Source organism: Poromitra crassiceps (assembly GCF_964638095.1).
Source record: "Poromitra crassiceps genome assembly, chromosome: 1".
NCBI lineage: Eukaryota > Metazoa > Chordata > Actinopteri > Beryciformes > Melamphaidae > Poromitra > Poromitra crassiceps.
In genome coordinates, this window is record NC_139623.1 from 35,909,015 (window position 1) to 35,935,732 (window position 26,718).

Below are 26,718 nucleotides of genomic sequence, written 5' to 3' on the forward strand. Positions count from 1 at the left end.
CTGTCTGACTCATACTCACTCCCCCCATAACTCGAGGGTTTGGATCTATCTGAGGCCAGGTATCCCTCCACAGCTTCAAGCCTCCTGACCACCTGCAACAGAATGTCTCTGGTATCTAGTTTGGTGCAGGTTGGCCAGGATGCCTGCCGTTCAGGAGTAGGCCCCACTGCTTGAGCATGGTAGTGCAGGGGAGGGGGGTGAAAGGCCTGGCCCAGGAGAGCCGGTTGGAAGGCTTGGTAGTCATAGTCCTGGGGGTATGACGGCACCACCCTGGACCGGGTCCCTCTCCTTGGTTCCTCCTCTTGCTGGTTCCTCTGAGCCATTCCCACTTGCTGAGGCTAATCCGGCTCGAAGGACCATGTAGAAACTGCTAGTGGTGTTGGTTAAAGGTGTAGCCTCTGAATATGATTTGGTCATGATTTGTACATGGGAGGGACAGTTCAGCTCTGCTACGCGCTCGGAGTGAGAATGGGTTGTAATACAAGATCAGAAGTTTTTTTTTTTTACAGTGGAGGGGAGTATTAATAAAAGTGAGATATATATTACAAAGTGAGCAGGTACCAGGGTGTGGGTCTTTTTGTTCTTATGTCCAGTATTCTTTGTCTTTTTAGTTCCGATATGATTTGTTTATAGACCACTTCACCTGGGATGACATTGGTGGATAACTGTAGCGCACCTCGGGCCCTATCTTCCCAAAAGTGCTAATTTAGCTCGTTTAACGCCGTGGCAATGCAAATTGGGGGCGGACACAAGTGTTTCATGGGCCGGCGTGTACACACAGGCATCTAAAGGGACAATATTTCCCACCTATAGTCATGATACTGTAGGTCATGTTAAAATGCTACTGAAACATTCCGCCGTATGGAAAACACTGGTTTGACATTTGGTAATGAACGCAACATTTAGTTGTTTAGACAAATTCAGTCACATTAGATCAGTGTTTTATAAAAATAAATGAATGTAGGCCTATGATAGGATATAATTTAATACGATTCAACGTGAGGCCATACTGTTCAAGTAGACTATCTTATCTTCCATAATGTGGCACACATGGATCTGTTGATGCTCTGCAGATTCATCATGCAGGCAGTGCTTGGCTGCTTGCCCCCCCCATTACCCCCACTGAGGTGCCCTTAACCCCAACTGCTCCAGTAGAGCAGTGATGAGTGGCCAGCAGATCAGATTGAGGCAGTGTTGCCAGATTGGAAGGATTGCCGCCCAATTGAGCTGTTTTGGGTTGAATTGTGCGACGGAAATTGGCTTTGGCGGGAGGACATAATTTGGTCAGGTTTTCCACGGTTTGGCCGCTTTTTAAATATTTTACAATGGAGGTTTGCCTCATCATGTAGCCTATTCTCTCAAGACAGACTTTCGATTTGAATCCAGATGTTTTTTTTACCATTCATTTCCGAGATTGGTAGCCTAAAGACAGCTCATCCAGACTGTAGCCTACATATTTCCTGTTACCATCTGTGTTTCTCATCCTGTTGCAACCGACAGCTTGCTCGCCTTCCCTCTCTCTCTCTCGCGCATGCATGCATGCGTGCACGCACCCCCCCCCCACACACACGCACACACACACACACCCACACCCCCCCACACCCCCCCACACACACCCCCCCCACACACACACACACCCTTTCACGTCATACATTCAAATTTAAAATATCCCGCGTTTTAAACGTTCACAACGAAAACATGCATGACATTAACAAACCAACAATAGCCTAACTATAGAAACAACCATGACATTGTGGGATGCTTTAAACATGATGCAGATTATTTCAGGGTCTGCTCTGCATGTTATGTTTGAGGCTTTATCATAATATAGTAGCCTAATTCAAGCTTCTTCTTTTTTTTACAATAATTCCATGTTATAACAGTAGAATTTTGGCACAGACTGGCTGCAACTTTGTCAGTTGTTTGTGGGGTGAAAACCCTTCACTCTCAATATGAACACATGCTCAAGTTTGAGCAGCAGAATTCATGAAAATATTATCACACAGACAAAGCTTTCAATAGTGACAGTGACAGAACAAGTCTTAACTTTTAAGGAGAGCTCTTTGTCAGTGAGTGGGTGGCTCTTAAAAGAGCCGTTGGTTTGATGTGGGGCAAGCTGGTGCAGGTTACTTCTTGGCGGCCTTCTCGGTCTTCTTGGGCAGCAGCACCGCCTGGATGTTGGGCAGCACGCCGCCCTGAGCGATGGTGACTCCGCCCAGCAGCTTGTTGAGCTCCTCGTCGTTGCGGACGGCCAGCTGCAGGTGACGGGGGATGATGCGGGTCTTCTTGTTGTCGCGGGCAGCGTTTCCAGCCAACTCCAGGATCTCAGCGGTCAGGTACTCGAGCACCGCCGCCAGATACACCGGGGCTCCAGCACCGACACGCTGGGCGTAGTTTCCTTTGCGCAGCAGCCTGTGGACACGGCCGACCGGGAACTGGAGACCGGCCCGAGATGAGCGGGTCTTTGCTTTGGCACGAGGATTTCCGCAGCCTTTTCCTCGTACATGCATTTTTGATGTTCTTCTCTTCGTGATTAAATCAAAGAATGTGTTGCAGTTGTCGGGAAAGGGTTTATATTGGTGTTGAGCTGCTTGTTCATTGCTCAGGTGGAGCTTCTAAATCGTCGCCCAATCAGAGAAAAGGGCAGGTGTCATTCAAGGACTAACCTCGCGTCACCAGGCTCTTCTCGGGGAGAAAGAGCCTGGTCTCCGTTTACAAGGGATTTTGTCACTCGGCCTGTTTCCGGCCTAGACCCCGCCCTAGACAGGAAACAAGCAGCGGAAACAGAATAAGGAAATCAAACAACAAAACAAAAGATGGACGTACCGAACAAAGTTTTTGAACAACAACATTGCAGATTCACTATACGAGGGATCAGCATGACGTCACTTGCCACCCAGAAATGCTGAACCCCGCGGCAGTTAATAGTATGAGTTGTGTCAAACAAACGTTAATATCTCAAAAACTATACATCACATCGCTTATATTTTGACATTCTGAGTGAGAGCAGAAGTAGCTCATAATATATGCATGTCGTGTTAAAGTTGTGTGAACTGTCGCAGTTTTTAAAATGTAAACAGAGTTTACTGGCTAGAGTCAGACACTCACGCCTCGCGCCACTTGGGCTCCATAGGGTTCCATTGCCGTTGCCACCCAGTGACGAGGTTTGTTTACCAAACTGCTGCTCGGCTGATCCCTCGTATATCACTTATTTTAAGCCAATACAGAAGCATTTTTTTTATCAGGCTCTAACGTAACATCGCCACGTCAAGCTAACGGCAACAAAGAAGATTTTTTGGCGCACTTGTTTCCTGTTTCCTTGGTTTACACCCCCAATGCCAAAAGCGGTGTAAAGCGTGCCCAGACTATTCAAGCACAGGTGTCAAGTTAACATGGCTCTGGCAGCAACAATAGAGACAGTCGCATGTCTGGGAACGCCCACAAAATGTTATGCAGCTGGCGCGCGGGTGGGGTAGCCTAAAGACAGCTCATCCAGACTGTAGCCTACATATTTCCTGTTACCATTCTGTTTCTCATCCTGTTGCAACCGACAGCTTGCTCGCCTTCCCTCTCTCTCTCACTCGTGCATGCATGCGTGCGCACGTGCACACACACACACACACACACACCCACACCCCCCTCACACACCCACACACACCCTTTCACGTCATACATTCAAATTTAAAATATCCCGCGTTTTAAACGTTCACAACGAAAACATGCATGACATTAGCTCATTGAGTGCCAGCCACTTTTGGAAAACGGATGCTCCCAGTGCCAGCCCTTTCAGAGCGTTTTCAGTGATTTCTCGAGGCCCACAGAATATTGTGTGATATTACTATGTAAACACCGAACACGCACAAAGAACGATGAGACTCTATTGTATCATCAGCAAAAAAAAGTTTATTGATATCATTTTCCGTTCTTTAGTTATCAGCCGGAAAAGATAGGTTGTTTTCACCAAAAACAGACGTTTCAAATTAGAAGCTGAGATAATAAGCCTTTTGTGAAATGAAGCATTTCAAGCACATCACTGACTCTGAAGCTAATATTTTCTGATGTAGTGACGTGGTGTAGTTGTGTGGTGCCCTGCGTGCCCCACCCCCTCAACTGCAAACTCCTCCTCTGTGTCTCTGGTGGCTCTGCTCAAATCTCTGCTACCTGCATCAGGCGACGAATCTCTGCATGGAGCTGGGATCCCCACACCAACACACTGCTTGCATGCCAGAGCTGGGAGAAACTCACCCCCACACCAACACACAGCCTGCATGCCGGTGTAACGTCGATTTTTGCTGCTTTGTCGAAAAATGCTACCGCCGCATAAACCGATAGGGTCTGTCTGTCGATTAGGGCTAACGAAGCCTAACCCGAACCCTAACCCTACCCCTAACCCTACCCCTAACCCTAACCCTAACCCTAAAATTATGGGCGTGGCGATGAAACTTGGAAAATCGGCTTTGCGCACGCGCAGAATCACAAAGTAGCAGTTCTCGACGGGTAGCAAAAATCGACGTTACACCGGCGGAGCTGGGAGAAACTCATCCCCACACTAACACACAGCCTAACACGCACCCAGTGTCTATTTTCAGAGCGCTCCGTTTTTGTGCGCCGGCTCCCAGCGCAACACCGAAAAGCCAAACCGCTGAAACCGGACTGCTGAGAATGGTTTGGCCCTTCGGCGTCGGGTGCTGGTTTTCTGGCGGCTAATCGTGTGGAGAAACTATGCAGCAGAGACAGAGGGGCTCAGTTGTGGGAGCGGATTGACTGCTGTTCGCAGCTAACGTTAGCTCCAGCCAGAGCAATCTATACGGCTCTGGCTCCAGCATCGGTTTCCGTTTCATCACGGGGCTTCTTCTGCTGTTTTTCCTCACCTTTCTCTAATCTGGAGAGCACTGTCGCCACCTAATGGGTCCGTAAAATAGCTTGTACACCTTCAACATCCACCATATTTGTACAGGAGATGCATGAGGCTTTGATCCACGTCCCACCGTCAAAAAACGCATTTGCCGTCTTTAGACGTCATTGGCACTCTACGTTACTATTTGAATTGACGTCGTTCGACGTCATTGGCACTCAATGAGTTAACAAACCAACAATAGCCTAACTATAGAAACAACCATGACATTGTGGGATGCTTTAAACATGGTGCAGATTATTTCAGGGTCTGCTCTGCATGTTATGTTTGAGGCTTTATCATAAGTAGCCTAATTCAAGCTTCTTCTTTTTTTTTTACAATAATTCCATGTTATAACAGTAGAATTTTGGCACAGACTGGCTGCAACTTTGTCAGTTGTTTGTGGGGTGAAAACCCTTCACTCTTAATATGAACACATGCTCAAGTTTGAGCAGCAGAATTCATGAAAATATTATCACACAGACAAAGCTTTCAATAGTGACAGTGACAGAACAAGTCCTAACTTTTAAGGATTACTCTTTGTCAGTGAGTGGGTGGCTCTTAAAAGAGCCGTTGGTTTGATGTGGGGCAAGCTGGTGCAGGTTACTTCTTGGCGGCCTTCTCGGTCTTCTTGGGCAGCAGCACCGCCTGGATGTTGGGCAGCACGCCGCCCTGAGCGATGGTGACTCCGCCCAACAGCTTGTTGAGCTCCTCGTCGTTGCGGACGGCCAGCTGCAGGTGACGGGGGATGATGCGGGTCTTCTTGTTGTCGCGGGCAGCGTTTCCAGCCAACTCCAGGATCTCAGCGGTCAGGTACTCGAGCACCGCCGCCAGATACACCGGGGCTCCAGCACCGACACGCTGGGCGTAGTTTCCTTTGCGCAGCAGCCTGTGGACACGGCCGACTGGGAACTGGAGACCGGCCCGAGATGAGCGGGTCTTTGCTTTGGCACGAGCCTTTCCGCAGCCTTTTCCTCGTACATGCATTTTTTGATGTTCTTCTCTTCGTGATTAAATCAAAGAATGTGTTGCAGTTGTCGGGAAAGGGTTTATTTTGGTGTTGAGCTGCTTGTTCATTGCTCAGGTGGAGCTTCTAAATCGTCGCCCAATCAGAGAAAAGGGCAGGTGTCATTCAAGGACTAACCTCGCGTAACCAGGCTCTTCTCGGGGAGAAAGAGCCTGGTCTCCGTTTACAAGGGATTTTGTCACTCTGCCTGTTTCCGGCCTAGACCCCGCCCTAGACAGGAAACAAGCAGCGAAACAGAATAAGGAAATCAAACAACAAAACAAAAGATGGACGTACCGAACAAAGTTTTTGAACAACAACATTGCAGATTCACTATTTGAGGGATCAGCGTGACGTCACTTGCCACCCAGAAATGCGGAACCCTGCGGCAGTTAATAGTATGAGTTGTGTCAAACAAACGTTAATATCTCAAAAACTATACATCACATCGCTTATATTTTGACATTCTGAGTGAGAGCAGAAGTAGCTCATAATATACGCATGTCGTGTTAAAGTTGTGTGAACTGTCGCAGTTTTTAAAATGTAAACAGAGTTTACTGGCTATAGTCAGACACTCACGCCTCGTGCCACTTGGGCTCCATAGGGTTCCATTGCCGTTGCCACCCAGTGGTGCAGTTTGTTTACCAAAATGCTGCTCGGCTGATCCCTCGTATATCACTTATTTTAAGCCAATACAGAAGCATTTTTTTTATCAGGCTCTAACGTAACATCGCCACGTCAAGCTAACGGCAACAAAGAAGATTTTTTGGCGCACTTGTTTCCTGTTTCCTTGGTTTACGCCCCTAATGCCAAAAGCGGTGTAAAGCGTGCCCAGACTATTCAAGCACAGGTGTCAAGTTAACACGGCTCTGGCAGCAACAATAGAGACAGTCGCATGTCTGGGAACGCCCACAAAATGTTATGCAGCTGGCGCGCGGGTGGGGTAGCCTAAAGACAGCTCATCCAGACTGTAGCCTACATATTTCCTGTTACCATTCTGTTTCTCATCCTGTTGCAACCGACAGCTTGCTCGCCTTCCCTCTCTCTCTCACTCGCACATGCATGCGTGCGCACGTGCACACACACACACACACACACACACACACACACACACACATACACACACACACACACACACCCACACCCCCCTCACACACACACACACACACACACACACCCACACCCCCCCCCCCCACACACACACACCCCACACACACACCCACACCCCCCTCACACACACACACACCCCCACACACCCACACCCCCCCCCCCCCACACACACACACACACCCACACCCCCCTCACACACATACACCCACACACCCCCACACACACACACCCACACACACACACACACCCTTTCACGTCATACATTCAAATTTAAAATATCCCGCGTTTTAAACGTTCACAACGAAAACATGCATGACATTAACAAACCAACAATAGCCTAACTATAGAAACAACCATGACATTGTGGGATGCTTTAAACATGATGCAGATTATTTCAGGGTCTGCTCTGCATGTTATGTTTGAGGCTTTATCATAATATAGTAGCCTAATTCAAGCTTCTTCTTTTTTACAATAATTCCATGTTATAACAGTAGAATTTTGGCACAGACTGGCTGCAACTTTGTCAGTTGTTTGTGGGGTGAAAACCCTTCACTCTTAATATGAACACATGCTCAAGTTTGAGCAGCAGAATTCATGAAAATATTATCACACAGACAAAGCTTTCAATAGTGACAGTGACAGAACAAGTCTTAACTTTTAAGGAGAGCTCTTTGTCAGTGAGTGGGTGGCTCTTAAAAGAGCCGTTGGTTTGATGTGGGGCAAGCTGGTGCAGGTTACTTCTTGGCGGCCTTCTCGGTCTTCTTGGGCAGCAGCACCGCCTGGATGTTGGGCAGCACGCCGCCCTGAGCGATGGTGACTCCGCCCAACAGCTTGTTGAGCTCCTCGTCGTTGCGGACGGCCAGCTGCAGGTGACGGGGGATGATGCGGCTCTTCTTGTTGTCGCGGGCAGCGTTTCCAGCCAACTCCAGGATCTCAGCGGTCAGGTACTCGAGCACCGCCGCCAGATACACCGGGGCTCCAGCACCGATACGCTGGGCGTAGTTTCCTTTGCGCAGCAGCCTGTGGACACGGCCGACCGGGAACTGGAGACCGGCCCGAGATGAGCGGGTCTTTGCTTTGGCACGAGCCTTTCCGCAGCCTTTTCCTCGTCCATGCATTTTTTGATGTTCTTCTCTTCCTGATTAAATCAAAGAATGTGTTGCAGTTGTCGGGAAAGGGTTTATATTGGTGTTGAGCTGCTTGTGCATTGCTCAGGTGGAGCTTCTAAATCGTCGCCCAATCAGAGAAGAGGACAGGTGTCATTCCAGGACAGGTGTCAAGTTAATATGGCTCTGGCAGCAACAATATTTTTTCCGCCCTTCAGCGTCTGCGATTTTCAAAGTAAAACTTCTTATGACAAAAAAGAGAGAAAGAAAGAAAAATAATAATAATAATAATTCAGAATCTCGCAACTCAAATACGAGGGATCAGCCGAGCAGCATTTTGGTAAACAAACAAACCGCGTCACTGGGTGGCAACGGCAATGGAACCCTATGGAGCGTGAGCTTTGGGAGGCTTGAGTGTCCGACTCTAGCCGGTTGACTCTGTTTACATTTAAAAAACTGTTCACACAACTTTAACACGGCATGCATATATAGTCCAGTAAAAATAGGGTTCAACGTCTCACTAATTGCAACACAAGCAAACTCAATGGATTTTGTCTCCTCAGTAGGCTATGCTCTAAATGACAGAAAAAAAAGTCCCAAGGAAAACTATGAGGGGAAAGTTTTGAAAATCACCTACATGATCCTACCAAAAACACCTTTTTACAATGAAAGTCTATGGGAGGAATGGTCAAACCATGCCCACTTTGAACTCTAAATACTCCTTCATACTTTAAGCTACAAACTCCATTCAAACTTTAAACAGGTCACCACTTTTAGTCCTTTATTTCTCTCATTCATCTTTTTTATACCTTTTATACTTTTTGAGATTTTTTTTTTTTTTTTTCCCCAACCATTATGGAGCCAGCCTAGTTGGGTCATTTTGAGCAATTCCGTGAGCGGAAGTTAGTTTCTCAGTTTAATTGTCATCTATGAGGTTAAAAAAACAAATTTAGCCCCATGCCTCTCGCGAAAATGTGGGCCAAGTTTTCAGAGCCTAAATCCAAAATGGCTACCATCGGCTTTGTTGGAAATTACCTTTTCAATGGTTTGACCTACAATGCTGCAAAATACATGGTTTCTGTGACTTTGTGGCTTGAGAAATTTTGAATTTATGTTGTTTTGACGATTTGACCTATTTTTGACCTGTAAATCCAACATGGTCATGAATCTTCAGCTCCAAAAGGTCACATTTTGGAAATGGTCATAGAGCCTTCATATTGGGCTCTAATGAAAGCTCTGCTCAGGCTGAGTTGAGTTATTAACAGTAGAACATAATTTAAGTACACAGAGATCATCTCAGACAGCCTGGTAAACCACCCGGTCACGTGAACTCACATTTCATTTCATTCTACCAGACCATCTGGCCTCCAGCCCTGGGAGCTTGTTTGCAGCCAATCAGCGACCTGCCTCGTAGTTGACATCGTAACCGGCCAACCAGGAACCCCACTGGCAAAACAATAATGGCTGCCTCCATGCCTGTCCGCCTCAAGCAAGCCCCCAGCAATAGTGCTGGGCTGTGAAGCCATTTGAACATGGTGGCGAAGCTCTGTATTGCAAGTCACGTGACGCCATGCAGCCCAGAAAGGAAAATTCCGATCCACTTGCATGGGAACCCCAGCAGCTGTTAAACCCAGGGGAATTTTTTCCGGGTGTCACTCAAAGTATAAAACGACTCTTTTAATTATCAAATAATTGTTTATGGGGCATTTTTTCTTCAGAAGCCACTAAGAGCCGTATACGGGTGTATTTTCTTCATCTACATCTACATCCATGGGTGGGAGGGGTGGGAGACGTCATGGAATACGTCATGGCACGCATGCGCACTTCGCCTTGGGCCGCATGGTCAGGAAGTAAAACCAGGAAGAAAAAAAACCCATGATGGCTTCATGCGCCAGTGAGCAGCCTCCGTCCGAATGCATGGGTGGGCGTGGCTCGTCCCCTATTAGTCCAGTAAAAATGTCACTTGACCTCACACTAATTGCAACAAAAACAAACTCAACTGATTTTGTATCCTCAATATGTCCTCAATGAAGGAAAAAAGTGTTAAAGTGTATGAAGGGAAAGTTTTGAAAATGACCTAAATATGATGCTACCAAAAACGTTTTATTTATTTATTTTTTAACATTTTATTTTTTTATTTTATTTTTTTTCTCCTTGAAGCAAAAAACACATACAGGATATAAGTGATGAGAATTTATTATGATCACATCATCACATAACACTGTCATCATCATCCTCGTCACAGGGCATCAGTATTGAGTTAGTGCAGCTGGATCCCCTGCAGTTTCCACACGCCGGAGTGCACTCGATATCGTTCTTTTTGCATGTGCATCTCAGGGTGCTGCAGTCAGCCTGGCAGTTGCACTTGATGACCCGCAGAAGCTTTTCAGGAGCAGGGGGTAGGGTTGTTTGAATTGGCACAAACCCCTCGTCACACTTCTGCCATCCCCACTCTGTAGGACGAGGTCCATCTGTAGACCCCTTCCATTCTTGTACTTGCAAGTACACACGCAGGCTGTGATACTTTGCTGCTCCTGATGTTGGTGGTAAGACCTGTGGCTGAACGAAAGTAGAGCTAGACGCCACCTTCTCACAGAACCGATGATATCGGAGGGAGTCCAGGGTGTCAGTTAATTTTCCATTGTAGAGAATTACCATCGCTTTCTCTCCTGCTTCTGCCACATCATCTGTGGAAGCTGAATGTGCATAGAACACCTCGGCTTGCTCTCGGAATATGGCGCTTTCTTTGAATTTCTTGAGCGAAGCTCCCTTCCCAATCCCGCGCAGGTGAGATGTAGTGTCGCATCCAAGAACTGCATGTAAGAACAAGATGTGCTTACATATGACTGGGCCGAGTAGTTGTTTCGTAGCCTTGATGTTCCAAATGCGAGGCTTCTTTGTGTTCTTCCTCGACTCAGAACAAAAGAACAGGTCATGGGAGTCCAGGCTAGCATGGTAGCAGAGCAGGATTAAGAGGTCTGTGTCAAGAGTGTTGGTGGTAGCACACTGCACAGCTTTCTGCACAATCAGCAGGTCAGCATCTCCTGAGGCATGGTATGTCTCACAGTTTGCCTTCTGCAGCTCTTCACTTAGCATGGAAAGAAATTGCTGCTTGTTCTGCTTGTTAGCCAGGAACTGTTCCTTCTGCATTGTGACAATCATGTCGGCTGTAAATGTCACAGTGGTGCCAATCTTCCCTTTTGACCGTCTGTTGTGTGTCATGTCCTTTGTGTTGTTACTTTCATACCCATCAAACACCACTACAGCCTTGCCATACTTCTTCCTAACATACTCCGTATACTGGTGGCATATGTCTTTATAAGTAGATCCATGGGACCATGGGATGCGTTGAAGAAGTGCTCCACCATCCAAGACATAGCCTACTGGCTGCCATCAACTACATTATCTGCTGGAACAGAAGGCCCAATAAGACCCCAGTTGGCATCGGCAAGGGCTGGCTTCTTTGCTTCTCGAAGCAGTTGAGAGGAATCAAATAGGGCTGGGGGATAGCTACATAGCTCATATTTCAGGGCTGACGCGAGTTCATCGCATTTCTGTGCCACTATGACCAGTCTCTGGAAGAGAAGCTGTGGATCAACTTGAATTTGATCTCCATCGATCCTTACAGAAGACTTCATGCCAAGAGTGACAGCTTGATCCTTCCTCTTGAAGGCGTGCTCAGCAGGTTTTTGTCCATCCATAGACTTTAGTATTGCAGTGCCAACGTTGACGGTGGAAAGGGCATGCTCCCCTGTGGCAATGTTCCGCAGACTAGGGTCATTGCTGAATGGATTTCGCTCCTGTAGATAACTGAGAACGGTCAGTGTGTCCTTCCAGTCACGGGCTTGCCTTGCTTTGGTCATGTCTTTGTTCTGCTCTCCAGTGTTGTAGTTGACCACCGTGAATCCCTCCATTGCCTGGTTTACTTCTGCACAGGCAGGCATCGATAGCAGCCACAACAGATATTGTTGCTCCGTCATCCCTCGCCCCCGTGTGAGCCCACCACTGGTTTTTAAACTTCTCATCAGAACCTGCTCAATGATCAGATCAGGTGAGAGACCTGCCCATAGGCAATTGCTTCGCCGAATCACGTGGAACCCTTCCTCGAAACGTTGTTGGACTTCTGGGTGTTCAGTCTTGAGGTTGTGCATCTGCTGAAGATACACTCTGGCAGATTTGGTGTAAAGATTGTGTCCTGATGCTGCCAGATATGGTAGCATGTCCTGGATAGCCTGCAGATGTAAGGCCCAGTTTCCAGTGTGCTCTGCACTGATGTATTTTCGTAGGATGTCTAGCATGTCCATGTACTGAACCCAGAGAGCTGAAGTTCTAGAGGACTTCTTGGTGGTCTCGATGTGCTTCTGAAGGCGGTCTTTGATTCTCACTAGAACATCAGACAGACAGACTTCTTCAGCAGATATAGTCCCATTCATCAGCTTCTCATAGATCTTAAAAGCTCCGTCCAAGTCCGCATCTCTGCTTACATCTGTTATCTGAGGATCCAGCGGCCTTGCAGCTGCTTCGGCTGACTCTGACTCTCCATCCCTACTGTTGCCTGTATTTCCAGATTGCTGTGGTAGATGGACATTGAACACATTTGCTAGCATCAGTGCATTGAGGGCTGCATCGACTATTGAGTGTGCACGAACTGCTCGCGCAACAGCTTTGCCACACATCATGTGGATTACTGCATTTGGGGCATAGATCAACTTCAGCAGTTCTTGTAGCCCAGATGAGGCCATCAGGTGTCCAATGCAACCGAGGAAGCTCATCTCTGCATGGAAGCCACCCAAATGTAAGACTATTCGTCTCAGATCACTTTCGATTGGCTCAGAGTTGATAATCATGAGAGCCTTCCACCAGAGTGGCTGATCAAAAGTGATTATTGGGGTGACATTGTGGCGTCGTGCATGCTCACTAACAAATGTCAGGGTCGAGAATATGCATGTGGTATCACTGGGATTCAGATCGATCATCGGCAGAAACATAACAGCCGCCTTGCCAGGGTGGTCACCATTATGCACAAACTGCATCATTCCTGACCATGCAGGTCTGGGAGACCCAAAGAGGATGGATGCCTTCCACAGGACATCAAGATTTTCACAGCTGTTCTGGACCTGAAGGTTGACAAGCTTCTGGTAGGTCAGTGCCATCAAATCCTGCCTTACGTCTTTGTGGTACCGTACTTGTACCTTTCCAACCATTGCCACATCCAAGGAAGTAGCCTTGACCCTGGGGATTTGCTGCCTTGATCTAATTCCAGGAGTTATGGCTGCAATCATCCCCATACCATGGAATGTACCAAGCCCATCAAGTGTGCGGATGTTATGGTCGACATTGTCGGCCACATATTGGACAAACTCTGTTGATAGGTCAGGAATGTTTGTTCCATGGAACTTGGCCGCATTTCGTTCAAACTGGTGCACCTCCTGGTATGAGCAACAAAACCCAAGATGATGAAGAGTGTCAATGAGGAATCGGGATGCAAAGTGGTGATATAGTTGCACGCCCAACCCAAACTGAAGTGGTGCTAACATGACTCTTGGTCTAGTTGCCTGTATCATTGCTTGTCCAATTGCTGCTACTTTGGCTTGAGTTTTGGTCCCAGCAAATAGTTCTTCCAGAAGCGTGCGAAGAGTATCCGGAAGAAATCTGATGCCAGCCTCTTGCGATTCTGTCATCAATAGCTGGGTAAGATTCAGAGGATAACCTGATGTCTTTGATATCTTGTTTGATGAGCTGTGAAATAGTAACATTTGTTTGGGACAACTCATACTAATAACTGCTAATAATAGAATGACGACCATGGGCCAGAGCTGCTCCAGGACAAGTTTCTCCAGGGTCTTCATGATGTGCGAGGTCAAGGCCACCGGCCTGTAGTCCTTGGAGCCACGGCGTCTTAGGCACAGGAACGATGCAGGACGTCTTCCACAGCACAGGGACCAACATGTACATGTGAGTGTTTTGCTGGCGTTGTTTAAATGTGTATTTTGGGTGACTGAAGTAGGCAGTCGCCCAAGACAGGAGTAGGCAGCTGTTCCATAGACTGCCATTGCAGCGGTAAGGCTTAGCACTACAATGGCTAAGCTAAGTAGCAGTGAGAGCTCTACTGCTGTTTGTACTGCAGGCAAAGTGAAAATAAAGGCATCTACATTCTACTTTTGATAATGGCAATATGACAAATGGCCTAAACTCTCAAAATGCTGGCGTATCCCTTTGGTTTAATGTAGCAATAATAAAGGTTTTGAAAGATGTTTATTTTATCCAAGACAAGTATAACAGCCATCCTGTCCCAAGTGAAACTACCCATAATCCAAAGCCGTAAAGGTCTGAGCTCCAGTGCAACTCCGAATAGTGTGAACAGAGCTGAATACACCAGAAAGAGAACTGAGTCCTCTTTCAAATTAACGGAATGAACGTAAAAAGAACTAAATCTCTTTTCTTTTGGTTAGTTTAAAAAGGACTAGGGTGTGTTCACACTTGGTCCCTTTCAGCCCTCCAAGTGAACTCGGACCTCTTAGTCAGCATTTTTTGCACCTAATGTGAAGTTACACTCCCAACAGAACTCAAACCCCTCTGAAGTGAACCAAACAGACCTCATCAGGAGGTGGTCTGAGTTTGGTTCACTTATCTCATTGTTTGCTCTTTGCTCATAACAACTTCAGTGTATCGCCTGAGTTCTACCTCTTATGCCAATGTGCCTATTAAGGCAACTCTGTGTTGCAAACAGAACTTGGTTTAATGTAGGATAGTATGTTGAAGGTTTTGAAAGATTTGTTTCTTTTATCGAATACATACAATATAGTACAAGACAAATAGAAAAAAGTCCTCTTTCAAATGAACTGACAATGTGAACACAAAAATAACAGTCCCTTTTCTGTTGGTCCATTTAACTCATTGAGTGCCAGCCACTTTTGGAGAACGGACGCTCCCAGTGCCAGAGTTTCAGAGCGTTTTCAGTGATTTCTCGAGGCCCACAGAATATTGTGTGATATTACTATGTAAACACCGAACACGCAAAAAGAACAAGGAGACTCTATTGTATCATCAGCAAAAAAAAGATACCATTTTCCGTTCTTTAGTTATCAGCCGGAGAAGATAGGTCAAAAACAGCAAAAACATGAATTTCTATCTAGAAGCTGAGATATTCAGCCTTTTGTGAAATCATCTGAAATGCAGCATTTCAAGCACATTCACTGACTCTAGCTAATATTTTCTGATGTAGTGACCTGGGCCCGTATTTATCAAGTGTCTCAGAGTGCCATTTTAGTCGTAAGTGCTGATAATTTGTGAAATTTAGTCCTACTCTCACACTTAAGAATAAAAGCTTTTTATCAACCTTCTTAAGACTAGGAAACACTCCTACTCCCCCAGCTATTTAGGAGTCCTCAGGAGGTGTCCTAAGTGGTTAGGAGTTGCCAGCAGGGCAATGTTGACATCATGGCATTCAGGAGACAGAGACGTGCGCGAATCTTCAGAGAGCGGAAGGATGTACTTGAATTATTTGACAACGAGCAGTTGATCAAACGATATCGATTAGACAGAGTGGGCATCATCTATGTGACCGATTTGATTAGGGACATCATCACACCACTGACCCTTCGCAGCAATGCCATAACAGCAGAACTGAAGGTAACCATGATGCTATGCTTCCTAGCCACTGGAAAAATGCAACAGTGTAAAACTGATGATTTGGGGCCATCACCCATCCATAAGTAGGATTGTAATGGAAACAATTATGGCTCTTACTGCTCCTCACCTTGTCATGCGCTTCATTGACTTTCCAACTACACCCCGGTTAATCCAACAGAAGCAAACTGCATTCATGCAAATAGCTGGCTTCCCAGGAGTGGTATGACTCATAGCATTAATTATGTGTATGCAATTATAGCTTATAGCTTATTGATTAGGAAATGGCATGGAACTTATATTTTTCTCCAACAGCTATCCTATTATTTTGTTGATAATTTCTTCTGAAATTATTGGTGAATATATGCTACACTCCCATTGTGCATTTCACTGTTGAATCATCTCTATTTAGGATATTCGTGCATAAGGGATTCCATTCAGCGATTGGCCATTCCTGTGTACTTGGAATTGCGTCATCAACATTTCCCTTTACGGCACACACACCTGTCACCACACACACACACACACACACACACCTGTCGTAAATCAGCTCTGAGATTGACACTTAGGATTCAGCCCTACACCTCGCTGAAAGAGGGAGTGAGATGCATAATAACTGACTTTTAAGTGCAGCTTTTGGCTGGGAATTTTTTTGCTCATAAGTGTACTCTTAGCAGTGTTCTTAGGTGTAATTCTAGGAAGCTTGATAAATACGGGCCCTGGTGTAGTTCTGTGGAGCCTGCGTGCCCCACCCCCCTCTCCCCCCCTGAGCTGCAAACTCCTCCCCACATGCACCCAGTCTATTTTCGGAGCCTCCGTTTTTGCGGGCGGTGCGGCTCACAGCGCGACAGCCCTGCGACAGCTCACAGCGCAACAAGGAAATGCCAAACGGGACTGCAGGTAAAGGTTTGGCCCTTCGGGGTCGGGTGCTGCCTTTCTGGTGGGTAATCGTGTGGAGAAACTATATGCAGACAGACAGACAGAGGCAGAGGAGCCCAGTTGTGTGCGCGGATTGATTGCTGTTGGCAGGCACCGTCAAGCAGCAGCCAGAGCAATCTACATGGCTCTGGGCTGCAGCATGAGCGGTTTCGCTTTGATCACGGCTTTTTCAGGCTGTATTCCTGACATTTCTGTAATCTGGAGAGCACTGTCACCACCTAAGGGTTCTGTAAAATAGGTTAGACACATTCAATAGCTCCCATATTGTAAGACGCGATGTAAGAGGCTTAGATCGACATCCCCCCGTCAAAAAACGCAATTGACGACTTTAGTCGTCAATGGCACTCTACGTCACTAAATGAATTGACGACTAAAGTCGTCATTGGCACTCAATGAGTTAAAGAGGTCCGAGTTAGTTTTTTTTAAAGGGGTCCAAGTGTGAAAACACCCTAAACAGGGGTTTTTAAAGTGGGAGGTGGGCCTCCCCAAGGGGGCTCCAGGCAGTTTCAGGGAAGTCTCAGTGAATGGAAGTGAAATAATATTACGTTAGTTATCAAAAGGAGTTTTTTCCCACTTTCCCAGTCAGAAACTACTAATAAATGGCTTCAGACATTTTTTTTAAATGTATTCAGTATCTTAGCACAATTGAGTGTTTATGGGATCAACTAATGTCACTAAATGGCCCTGCAATTCTCTCCCACACACACACAAATAATTATTCAACGACAGATGTTTAAGGTTTTTTTGTCTGTTTTTTTTCTTTATTAAGGAAAAAGCATAATTACTACAAATTACAAATAACACTAATAGCGAATCACATCAGCCTACAAAGCAGATATTATGAATATTAAATGTTATTATACAATATCTCATTCAAGTATTTTACATTTTTCCATTTTATATATTTTTTTGTTCCTTTTTTCCTTATTTTCATCTTTTTTTTCCTCATGACAAGCCTAGGATATTGTAATGGTAATGAACTATTAAGATGTTTTAATGGTTCATATACAGCTATTTATTTATATGGCTTTATGGAATCTTGTCCTTTTTTCCAGTCTCCAGACATCATAACCAGCCATATTCCTCTGAGCAACATCACAAACCCAAGTCGGGCTCTTTCACTCTCCCTCTCCTGTTTACTCCTCTCCTCCCCTTTCCAATCCATCATTCATCACTTCAGTGTCCGGCCAAGTCCGAGAAAACCTGCTGCGCGGCGGGCGCGGCGCCCCCTAGAGTTTGTCTGGAGCTAGCAGCAGCTCTGGTGCGACGCTGAGAAGGCCGAAAACTCTCAAACCACCTTCCCAGTCCAGGGAAAGGAGGTGGGGGTGTTCAGAGAGGTGGTGATGACATTGGTGGAGGGCTGAGTGTGGCCGTCTGAGGAAGAACACCCCCTGGTGGCCCTCCGCCGAGTCTGCAGCCACACACCAGCTCACAAGTTCAAAGGATTCACTGTTTATGGGAAAAAAAAATCTTGAGTGAGTGATACGCCAATTGTATGCCTCAGACCCAAGCTCCCTGGAGTTAAGCCAACAAGACAGGAGCAAAAAAGAAAAAAAAAGAAAAAGCTTAACACAGTCAAGTCTTGCCTTTTTTGCTTCCAACAATGCTGCCTTAAGAGAAACAAAATTAAAAACAAAAACATTGACATGACAATTGGACATCCTAACATAGGTAGACAACCATCCGTCACCATTCTGGCTAGACTCTGAGATTGGGAGGAACTGTAACTAATCTGCCAATTGATAATGATTGAGAAGGATCAAAACTCACAATAATGATAGGCACAGGTTTCAGTCAAAATTTCAGACTTTTCAGAGACATTAATTTTTTCAATCGGTTTACAGATTTTGGTTGAAGCTCAATATGCCTCCAGTGTATGACAAGGCCTTATCACTCTACAGCTGAAAGATTCACAACAAATATCACTGTGACTAGCCTAATTTCAGGTCACTGTGAAGCAGAAGGTGTATTAAGATTGAACAACAGTTCGCTCCAGACTTTTTACCAAATTTGTATGCAAATTCCCACACTTTTTCATACCTATAAATCAAGTTATTTTTCCTGGCATTTCTAGACTTTCTAGTTCCTACATATGTCTGGAAAGGTATGTCTGGGGGCTGAATATTCAACCATCAGCTTTGGCTCATGATAGTTGATAGTCATGAAGTTGATATTGATGTTTTCTGAGTCATCTCCGCAGTATCACACAATTTGTCAATGTGATCTATAAAGAACGAAAATTCAGCAAATTATCTATAATTTCAACATGAATTACTGTAACTTGGTCAACTTTTTTTCTTTTTTGCATTGGATGCCTGTTGACGCCCTGATGTCAATATTCCCTTTTGTGTTGTGTAATATACATTCCCATTTCTGAAGTCCACAGATGTTTCGACAAAAACATATGCAACACTGAGACAGACCCCATCTCCATAACATTGCTAGAAACACAGCAAAATTGAAATTAAAAAGCATTAAAAGATAATCATAAAAAAGTAAGATACATACACATGTAAGGCGAATATATAATCTGTTCTATAAACAATAAAACAAGTAGCAGGGAGTTGTAAGAATTTCTCTTCATCTGTCAAATTCACATTTACATTAGTGGAGAAAAAAAATCACTCTTCTATTTGATGATATCAGTGTTGGATAAAGATTGAATTATCCACACTAGATTATTAGAGTTCAGTTGACTGTAGACTGACTGGAAGTGTGTAAGAATAATCCAGTCTTGTACTTATTTGTCCATTAGATGTTTAATTTCCACACCGATGCAAGATACCGAGCTGTGTGTGTGTGTTTCCTATTCAGCTTAAACGTTGCTGTATCCATACATTTGTGTGTGTGTGTGTGTGTATGTGTATTCTATGTCTAACAGGAAGAGGCGAACCGGCCACGGCGAAGCCAGAAGTCCGAGCCCTGCTACAAGCCCACCAGCCCACCCGGCGCCTCCCCCGCAGCACCCGCCTCCCCCGCAGCACCCGCGGCATGACGTCACAGCCCTCCTCTCACAACCCGTGTTTCTTCAAGTAATCCGGATTGATGATTCCTTTAGCATCAATGGTGCTCAATTGATGGATGTGGAACGGATGGATGCAGCCTGTCCGATGGGGCTGGGGGGTGAAGAAGAGTCAGGAAGCACCCAGAGGGAGGTGGGAAGGGTTGCCCCCCTCCACACCGCCCCAGTGACGCCTTTTGGAAAGGCCGAGTAGCTTCATCCAAGTTGAAGCGTTTTAGCACAAAAAGCCACAAACTTGCAAACACAGGGGCAAGTAGTAAAGGATTTGTAACAGACCATATGACACTTGGAAGACAGTTCAGAAAGGTGAGAAGGGGACGGGGGGGGGGGGGGGGGGGGGTGGCAGACATGGTGCCACATAGTGGCCTCTGCTGGAAATGGCGACCGATATTGCGTGATTTGTAATTTCAATGCTGTACAATCAACGTTTAAGGTGGCGGGCACAAGTTATAAGCAGTAAAACCATTAAAATAAGGCAACTTTCAATGGTCATGTCCATACTGAGGGATTGGTACAAGTCTTTGCTTTCCTCTTTCTCTTCATCATTTGGTTCGATTATATATATATTTTCTCGATGTCCAGCCTCAATAGAAAATCAAATCTTTCTTTCAAATTTTTCCAAACTATTTCCAAGTTTCCAATCCCACCACTTGCCGAAGAAATAATAATGGTGAATCTGAGATCTGAGTGAGGAATCCCATCTTTCAGCCAGCAGGATAGTGTGGATCAAAGGGGGGGGGGTCCCTGTAACAGAGGGGGGTCCTCACGGTTTGCAGTTTCTTTCCTCAAAAAAAGAAAAATCCATTTCCAGGATAGTGAATATCCATTGAACAATCCACTGCATGGATTGGCCATGGTTTGCAAAAAAAAGAAAAAAAAAGTGTTGGACTCTTCATCCATTCCTTCAACGTTTGTCTCATAAAGACAAAAAATGTATTTTTTTCTCCCCCCCAAAACTTAAGAAATCAAATGGTCAGAGTGTTATTATTTACTTTTCTTCCTGATTCCTCAAATCACAAGTTGTCATAGGAAAAAAAAAATCTCATGCAAGGACTGGACCCCCCCCCCCCCCTCATGTGGCGCGGAAAGAACCGGCGACTTGAAGATGTAGTTGAGTTGATCCGTGCGGCCCAGGGGTTGGTGGAGTTACTTTAGCGCGTTGGCATCTGATGCGGGGGCTTTCTGGCTGTTGTTTTTGGCATCTTCCTTGGCCGCGGGGCCCTGGGCGGTGGGGGCGGGGCCCTGGGCGGTGGGGGCGGGGCTGGGGCCCGAGCTGGCTTGGCTGTGGGTGCGGCTGGAGGGCAGAGAGGGGTGCCGGCGGCGTCCGTCACCGCTGGACGAGTGTCTTCTGCGGCCTCCTTCCTCCATTGGGGGCTGCAAACAAAAACATCCATGGAGTGAGATTAGCTCGCTGAGAGAACACTATACAAGACCGAACTCGACAAGTCAGATAGATCGTTCGTTCGGTTGACATTCAAAACTACATTTAATTGGCGTACTAATGGGACACCACTAGTTTAATCAATCATCTGAAATCGTTAAGTATTGGTCAGTAAAATCCTACTTACTGACAACACAGTTTAGGTTTTCAACAGTCACTGTTTGAAAACTAAGCTGCCATGCAATTTCAGCTATTCACTCAACATTAACGTAAAGGGGATCCTTCAGCATGATCATTCATGTCTTTTGTCTGTCAGCAGTAGCATTATCAGTACAAAGTCCCCACTCTCTGCATGTAGTTTGTACTCCAATACTTAAGCTGCAACTCGACCTCTGATGATTCAGTTGTACTGCCTTGTTAAGATTTTTCTTTTGGCACAAAGAGATAAGAAAGAGCTTTTATTTTGAAACACTGGCGTAGCCTCAGGGAGAAAGAAAACACCAGCACTGCACATGGAACGTTGTTTTGGTTCTCGTTTAACCAATCATCTTCAGCGAAGCAAAGGAGTATTTCAACTACCAATGGTATGAGTGTAACTCGACTCTCCCTCTCAACCCAACCAATGTGTACAGCCAATCAGAGGCAGAGTAGGGTGGGTCTTGTATTGTTGGTAGCATTCTAGTCTGACTGCTGCATGACACAGAATGGATTGGAAACCCTTATGAAATCTGGCGAAGATACGGCTCTAGTTGAGAAAGAAAGTAGTGAACAAATAGCACTGGGCATGGATAACGTTAGAGGAAACTGGTGCTTTTGGCACTTGAGGAAACCGGGCATTTTCTATGTTGTGCTTGGAGAGGCTAACGTTAACACCAGCTCAAAGTAAGTGCTTTATCATGAGTTCCCAGTCACAAAGCTGCTGCCTGTATGCACTACGACATAACGTTGTTCCTGCCACTTTGGCATCTGACCGTGTTTGCCATAAAAGAAAAGAAAAGTGTGTCCACGTAACGTTGCAGAACGTGACTCAGCCGCATCTTGGACAGCAGCGTCTCTAGCAGGTTTACTCTGTGTGTGTGTGTGTGTGGTGTGTGTGTTGGTTTGGACACACCTGTTTGAATGTAGCTGCTTTGTATTTCATTCTTTTAAAGCCATTTTTACCTAAGGGCTTAGGCTTAAATACTTGAAATTAGACAAAAATAAATAGTGAAGTTGTTGCCTATGAATTTCTTTCCAAATCCTTTATTTAACTTAAGCAAAGGGTGGCTACTTTAAATAATCTAAAATATAATATAGCTTTGATTTGTTTTGACTCTTTTGGTTACAGCATAATTACATTTTGTGTTATTTTGTAGTTTTGATGTCTTTAATATTCAGTAAAGAGGGAAGAAAATTATGGTGTCAACCCTTTTGACTGGTAGTGTAGCAGCATGAAGTTACAACTGCTACAAACATTAAATTAAATAACATTACTTTTATAGAGAAATAAATGGTGCAAAGCATAAACTGTTCTAGAAAAGTAAATCCGTGCAATCCGGCGGCGGCAGCAAACGCAACCCACCCCCCCGGTCCCCGGACACCACTACTGAAAGAAATCGTGGAGGAAACACTGTAGTATACCCTGAAACTTGTATGGGAATTGAGAGTAGCTATGGTCAAAAATAAAAATTGATCTATCAGCCCAACATGAAGAATATTGTACTTACGTCAATTCTGAAATCTTCCAGACGCTTAAACTTGCTCAGGTACTCCTGCAGCTTGGGGTCAATTTCCATGTTCTTTGCTTTGGAGTATTTAAGGAAGGCCCAGAACTTCTCCAGTCCATAAAGCTGGCCTGTGCATGGGAGAGGGAGACCGGTATCTTAGAAATAAGCACTCTATCGTATCATGACGGTCATTTATCAGTTTTGCTGCTCCAAATGCAACTAAATAGGCTGTATTTTTTTTGATTAGTCGATTAATCTAACTTTTTTAATATAGATATACTGAACTATACTGAATGTTTAAACTGGAGTAATATGCAGTTAAGATAATCACTGGCACGGATGAGCACAATAATGTACCTCTCGTAAAAATATAAGCACCTTACACGACTGGTAGCAATGAATGTTGAAAATGTGTATTTATTTTTATTTTTTGTTGTTTGTTTTTGTTTTTTCCGTTCTGTGTCTGAGCCTGTTTGTCTTGTTCATAATGTTGTTCTGAAAAACTGAAAATAAAATATATAAAAAAAAAAAGATAATCACTGGCAAATAAATGTTTTTTCATTAGTGTGTGGCAAGGAAAGTAATTGAAAATGATTTAACTTACATTAATTATGTGCAGGGATGCAAAGTCATTGGTAGTGAAAAAGGTGACAGATACCAGGGCAGGAATAAAACTACGGTACTCAGAAATCCTCCTATTTTAGGATGAACTAGAACGGCCGCACCACAGATATATGCCTCCACCAACAAGTGAGCAGTCGACATCCATGTCTGTCCAGACTTTGACGTTTGAGCCAAATGTGAAGAAATTCAGTCAAGGCTTTCCTGAGATATCACGTTAACAATGTAGAAAATGGCGTTTGTGAGGTCACAGTGACCTTTAACTTTGATTTTTGACCACCAAAATCTAATCAGTTCATTGTTAAATCCAAATGGACGTTTGAGCCAAATTTGACCAAATTCCGTCAAGGCATTCCTGAGGCTATCGCTGGCGGAGGCATAAAACAGTGACCGTCACCTGAAGGTGACTAGTTTACATCCCTGTAAGTGACTAACGTTATACTAACAAACACATTTCATGTGTTGATAATCCTAATATAAAAGTGTGTTAAAACACACTGTTGCCCATCAACAGGATGCGGGCTTCGGGTGTACGTGTACATAACATAATTTCCAATTTGCTGAGTTTAACGTTACAGAGCAGCACATTGTTGGGTCTTGGTCTAAAATACTCCCACACTTGAGATGATTGTGGACAATGGTTTTGTAGCTGATCCTGTCCCTGTCGCTTGGGAGTTGGGAATAACAAATCCATGTGATAGACAGAGCCAACTTCACTTCACTTCCGCGATCCGACAACAACAATATGACTTCCGGTCGGATTTCTCCCGAAATAAAAGCCATTCTACTAGGGGGTACACAAAAGTCACGGTTCGGTACGTACCTCGGTTTCGGGGTCACGGTTCGGTACGAATACGGTACGAATACGGTACAACGGAGAAAAAATGCAACAAATCCCAAATTCCGTTTTTTCCCCTTTGAATTTTTCTGAATTCTGTGTTTTGCTTTTTACGCTCATTTTACCATAGTGTATGATAAGTGGGAATGAATAAATGTCCACACTTTAATTATTCAATAAGATCTAGGCAAAGGTTTTACTCTACAGCGTGTGGGGTGCGCCTCCCTCTCAGATGTCTGTATTCCAGCTGTTTGACAGGGCAAAGGTATTTCCCCCCACTTTAAATCTTTATTGTACACAAGTTTGTAAACAGAGTGCATGTGGAGTAGCCTAATACACCCACCCACCCCTCCCCCGCTGTCAGACAGACAGCGGGTTCGCTTTCACTTTCCCAAGTAAGTAGGCTAACGTTATTGGATGAGAGTTTTGTTGACCATAATGATTATGTTCGGTCATCATAATGGATTATTGGAACATGACAAGGAGTCATCCCCTCTTCCTCACCACATATTGCTTGTCATCTCACGCGATGTAAGTTGCTTGTTTACAAGTTAACAGCTTTGTCAGTGTTATGTAATGTTTAGCCGCAACGCGCAACTATAAACGATATAGTTGCGCACCCATTCTACACAAGTCTAACGCACACAGAAGCCATTAAAAACTTTTATTTTGAAATCTGATATTGGAACGGAGGTATTTAGTGTATTAATTATATTTTCTTCACTTATTTCCGACGCATTGATGCACATTATGCAAGTTGACGTATTTACGTAGTCGATGACGTCGACGCGTTGGGGACAGCCCTAAATAGAAGATAAGATAAGATAAGATAATCCTTTATTTGTCCCACAAGGGGAAATTACAGTGCTACAGCAGCAAGTGGACAGGGTTAAAAAAGAGACAGCAACATAATAGCACGTATAGTCAACAACAGTAAAAACAGAATATAACAATTACACAACAATTACAATAATAAGTAATAAGTAAAAATTGCATTAAAAACTAAAAAATTACATTAGAAATTACATTAAAAGGTGCTGGCTAAAAGTGCATTTAGTAGCCAATTGAGCCAAATGAGAGCAGCAATTTAAACCATTGTTCACTCAGGAGTGTACATAATTACATATGATAAGATCAGCAGTATTTTCATAGTCCTAGGGTTAGGTGGGGTTGAAGACTCTAAACACATTAAAGACTATATGGACCTACTTCTCTGAATGGGAAAGAAAACTAGTGAAAGTAATTCGGAGGTTTCAGGCAATGAAAAGGTGAGAAAAGGTTTTCTAACCAGCTTCGTAGTCTTTGACCGTCTCCTCCTGGAAGTCCTTGAAGATATCTGGCCTGAACTTCCTCTCTAGGCCATAGCTGTAGTACCTGAACAGGCACTCCAAACCGTACCTGAAACACACACACACAAGAACACGAGATATTTAACCACCGGAAAACTAATTGTTTCGGAAATTGAAACGGAGAGAAGGGTGAAGCCTCGGGCAATGCTGCTTGGATTTGAACCAACAACAGTGACTGCTGTTGAGAGAATAAGTGGAAACGTTTACATAACTTAAGTCAACTACTATTAATACTGAGATTAAAAAGTCTTCATTTCTTGGTCCAGTCCCTTGTCTGTACTAAACTCCTGTGCCAAATGAGACTAGCAGAGAGCCAACTTGACTAAAACTACTCAAAACTGTAATCAATGCGTTTTAGCACAAATTAAGACCGTGATCAAGTGGTATTTGCACATAATTTTGCAATTGTTTTAGACTCAAATTTAAAGGGATACGCCACTTTTTCGGGAGTTTAGCTCATTGTGCTTGTGTACAGCGGAAGTACTCTTTACAGGCAAAGCAAGGAAGTAACTCGGTGTGGGGATATACTCAAAAAAATTATGTTTCACGTAACTATGGATTAATATTTCATCGCGTGGTGAGTACCCGAAGCACAACATGTATTTTGGCGCTATTAGATGTGTGTTTTTGGTTATTTTGAACGGTTGTACCATTGGCATCCATTATATGGTGATACTTACTAACTTCACGACTGTAGGTCACTACATACTGCTCGGACAGTGACGGTAAAGGCATGGTGTACTTTTGTTATGTGTGTGTGTGTGTGAGTATGGGAAATTAGCTAAACTCCCGAAAAAGTGGCGTATCCGTTTAAGATGAGTGGTGGGAGAAAATTATGAAAAAAGAAAGTCTTGATTTGGATACATGAAACAATAAGCCCAAAACTAGAAAATAAGCTGCAGCAAAGACTTTGTGTGATGGACACTGAGGAATGTAGATGTACCATTTTGCAACTAACAAACAAATTTTCATTACATTAATTGTTCATCATACGCCATTATGTTATCCTAACTAGGGAAGGGGTAGGTTAATTTATTTCAGTGCCGACTAATTTGATGTTACCTAGTCTCGCTGGCCAGCCTCCCCTCCCTACCGTGAGAGGAGTCTGGCGCCGCAG

At 44.6% G+C, this 26,718-nt stretch overlaps 1 protein-coding gene and 3 pseudogenes across 5 annotated transcripts in view; all 4 read right to left on the reverse strand.

Moving 5' to 3' along the window:
- Positions 1 to 1,983: 1,983 nt before the first annotated feature.
- On the reverse strand, positions 1,984 to 2,510 carry LOC310780840 (histone H2A pseudogene; annotated as a pseudogene). The gene has a single exon. The product of its transcript is annotated as a histone H2A pseudogene (transcript).
- Positions 2,511 to 5,446: 2,936 nt separating this feature from the next.
- Positions 5,447 to 5,881, reverse strand: LOC310773670 (histone H2A pseudogene; annotated as a pseudogene). The gene has a single exon. The product of its transcript is annotated as a histone H2A pseudogene (transcript).
- A 1,604-nt stretch (positions 5,882 to 7,485) lies between these two features.
- Positions 7,486 to 8,135, reverse strand: LOC310777041 (histone H2A pseudogene; annotated as a pseudogene). The gene is made up of 2 exons (XR_014554015.1): positions 7,579 to 8,135; positions 7,486 to 7,518 (listed from the first exon to the last, which is right to left on the reverse strand). The product of XR_014554015.1 is annotated as a histone H2A pseudogene (transcript).
- Positions 8,136 to 17,436: 9,301 nt separating this feature from the next.
- Positions 17,437 to 26,718, reverse strand: part of larp1 (La ribonucleoprotein 1, translational regulator) — a 149,648-nt gene continuing 140,366 nt past the window's right edge. For both annotated transcript variants that reach the window (XM_083647755.1, XM_083647754.1), the window contains 3 exons: positions 25,541 to 25,650; positions 22,794 to 22,921; positions 17,437 to 21,080 (listed from right to left, as the gene is read on the reverse strand). In XM_083647755.1, the coding sequence (XP_083503881.1) occupies positions 20,853 to 21,080; positions 22,794 to 22,921; positions 25,541 to 25,650 (466 nt within the window). In that variant the 3' untranslated portion in view covers positions 17,437 to 20,852. The remainder of the gene's footprint in view (positions 21,081 to 22,793; positions 22,922 to 25,540; positions 25,651 to 26,718) is intronic.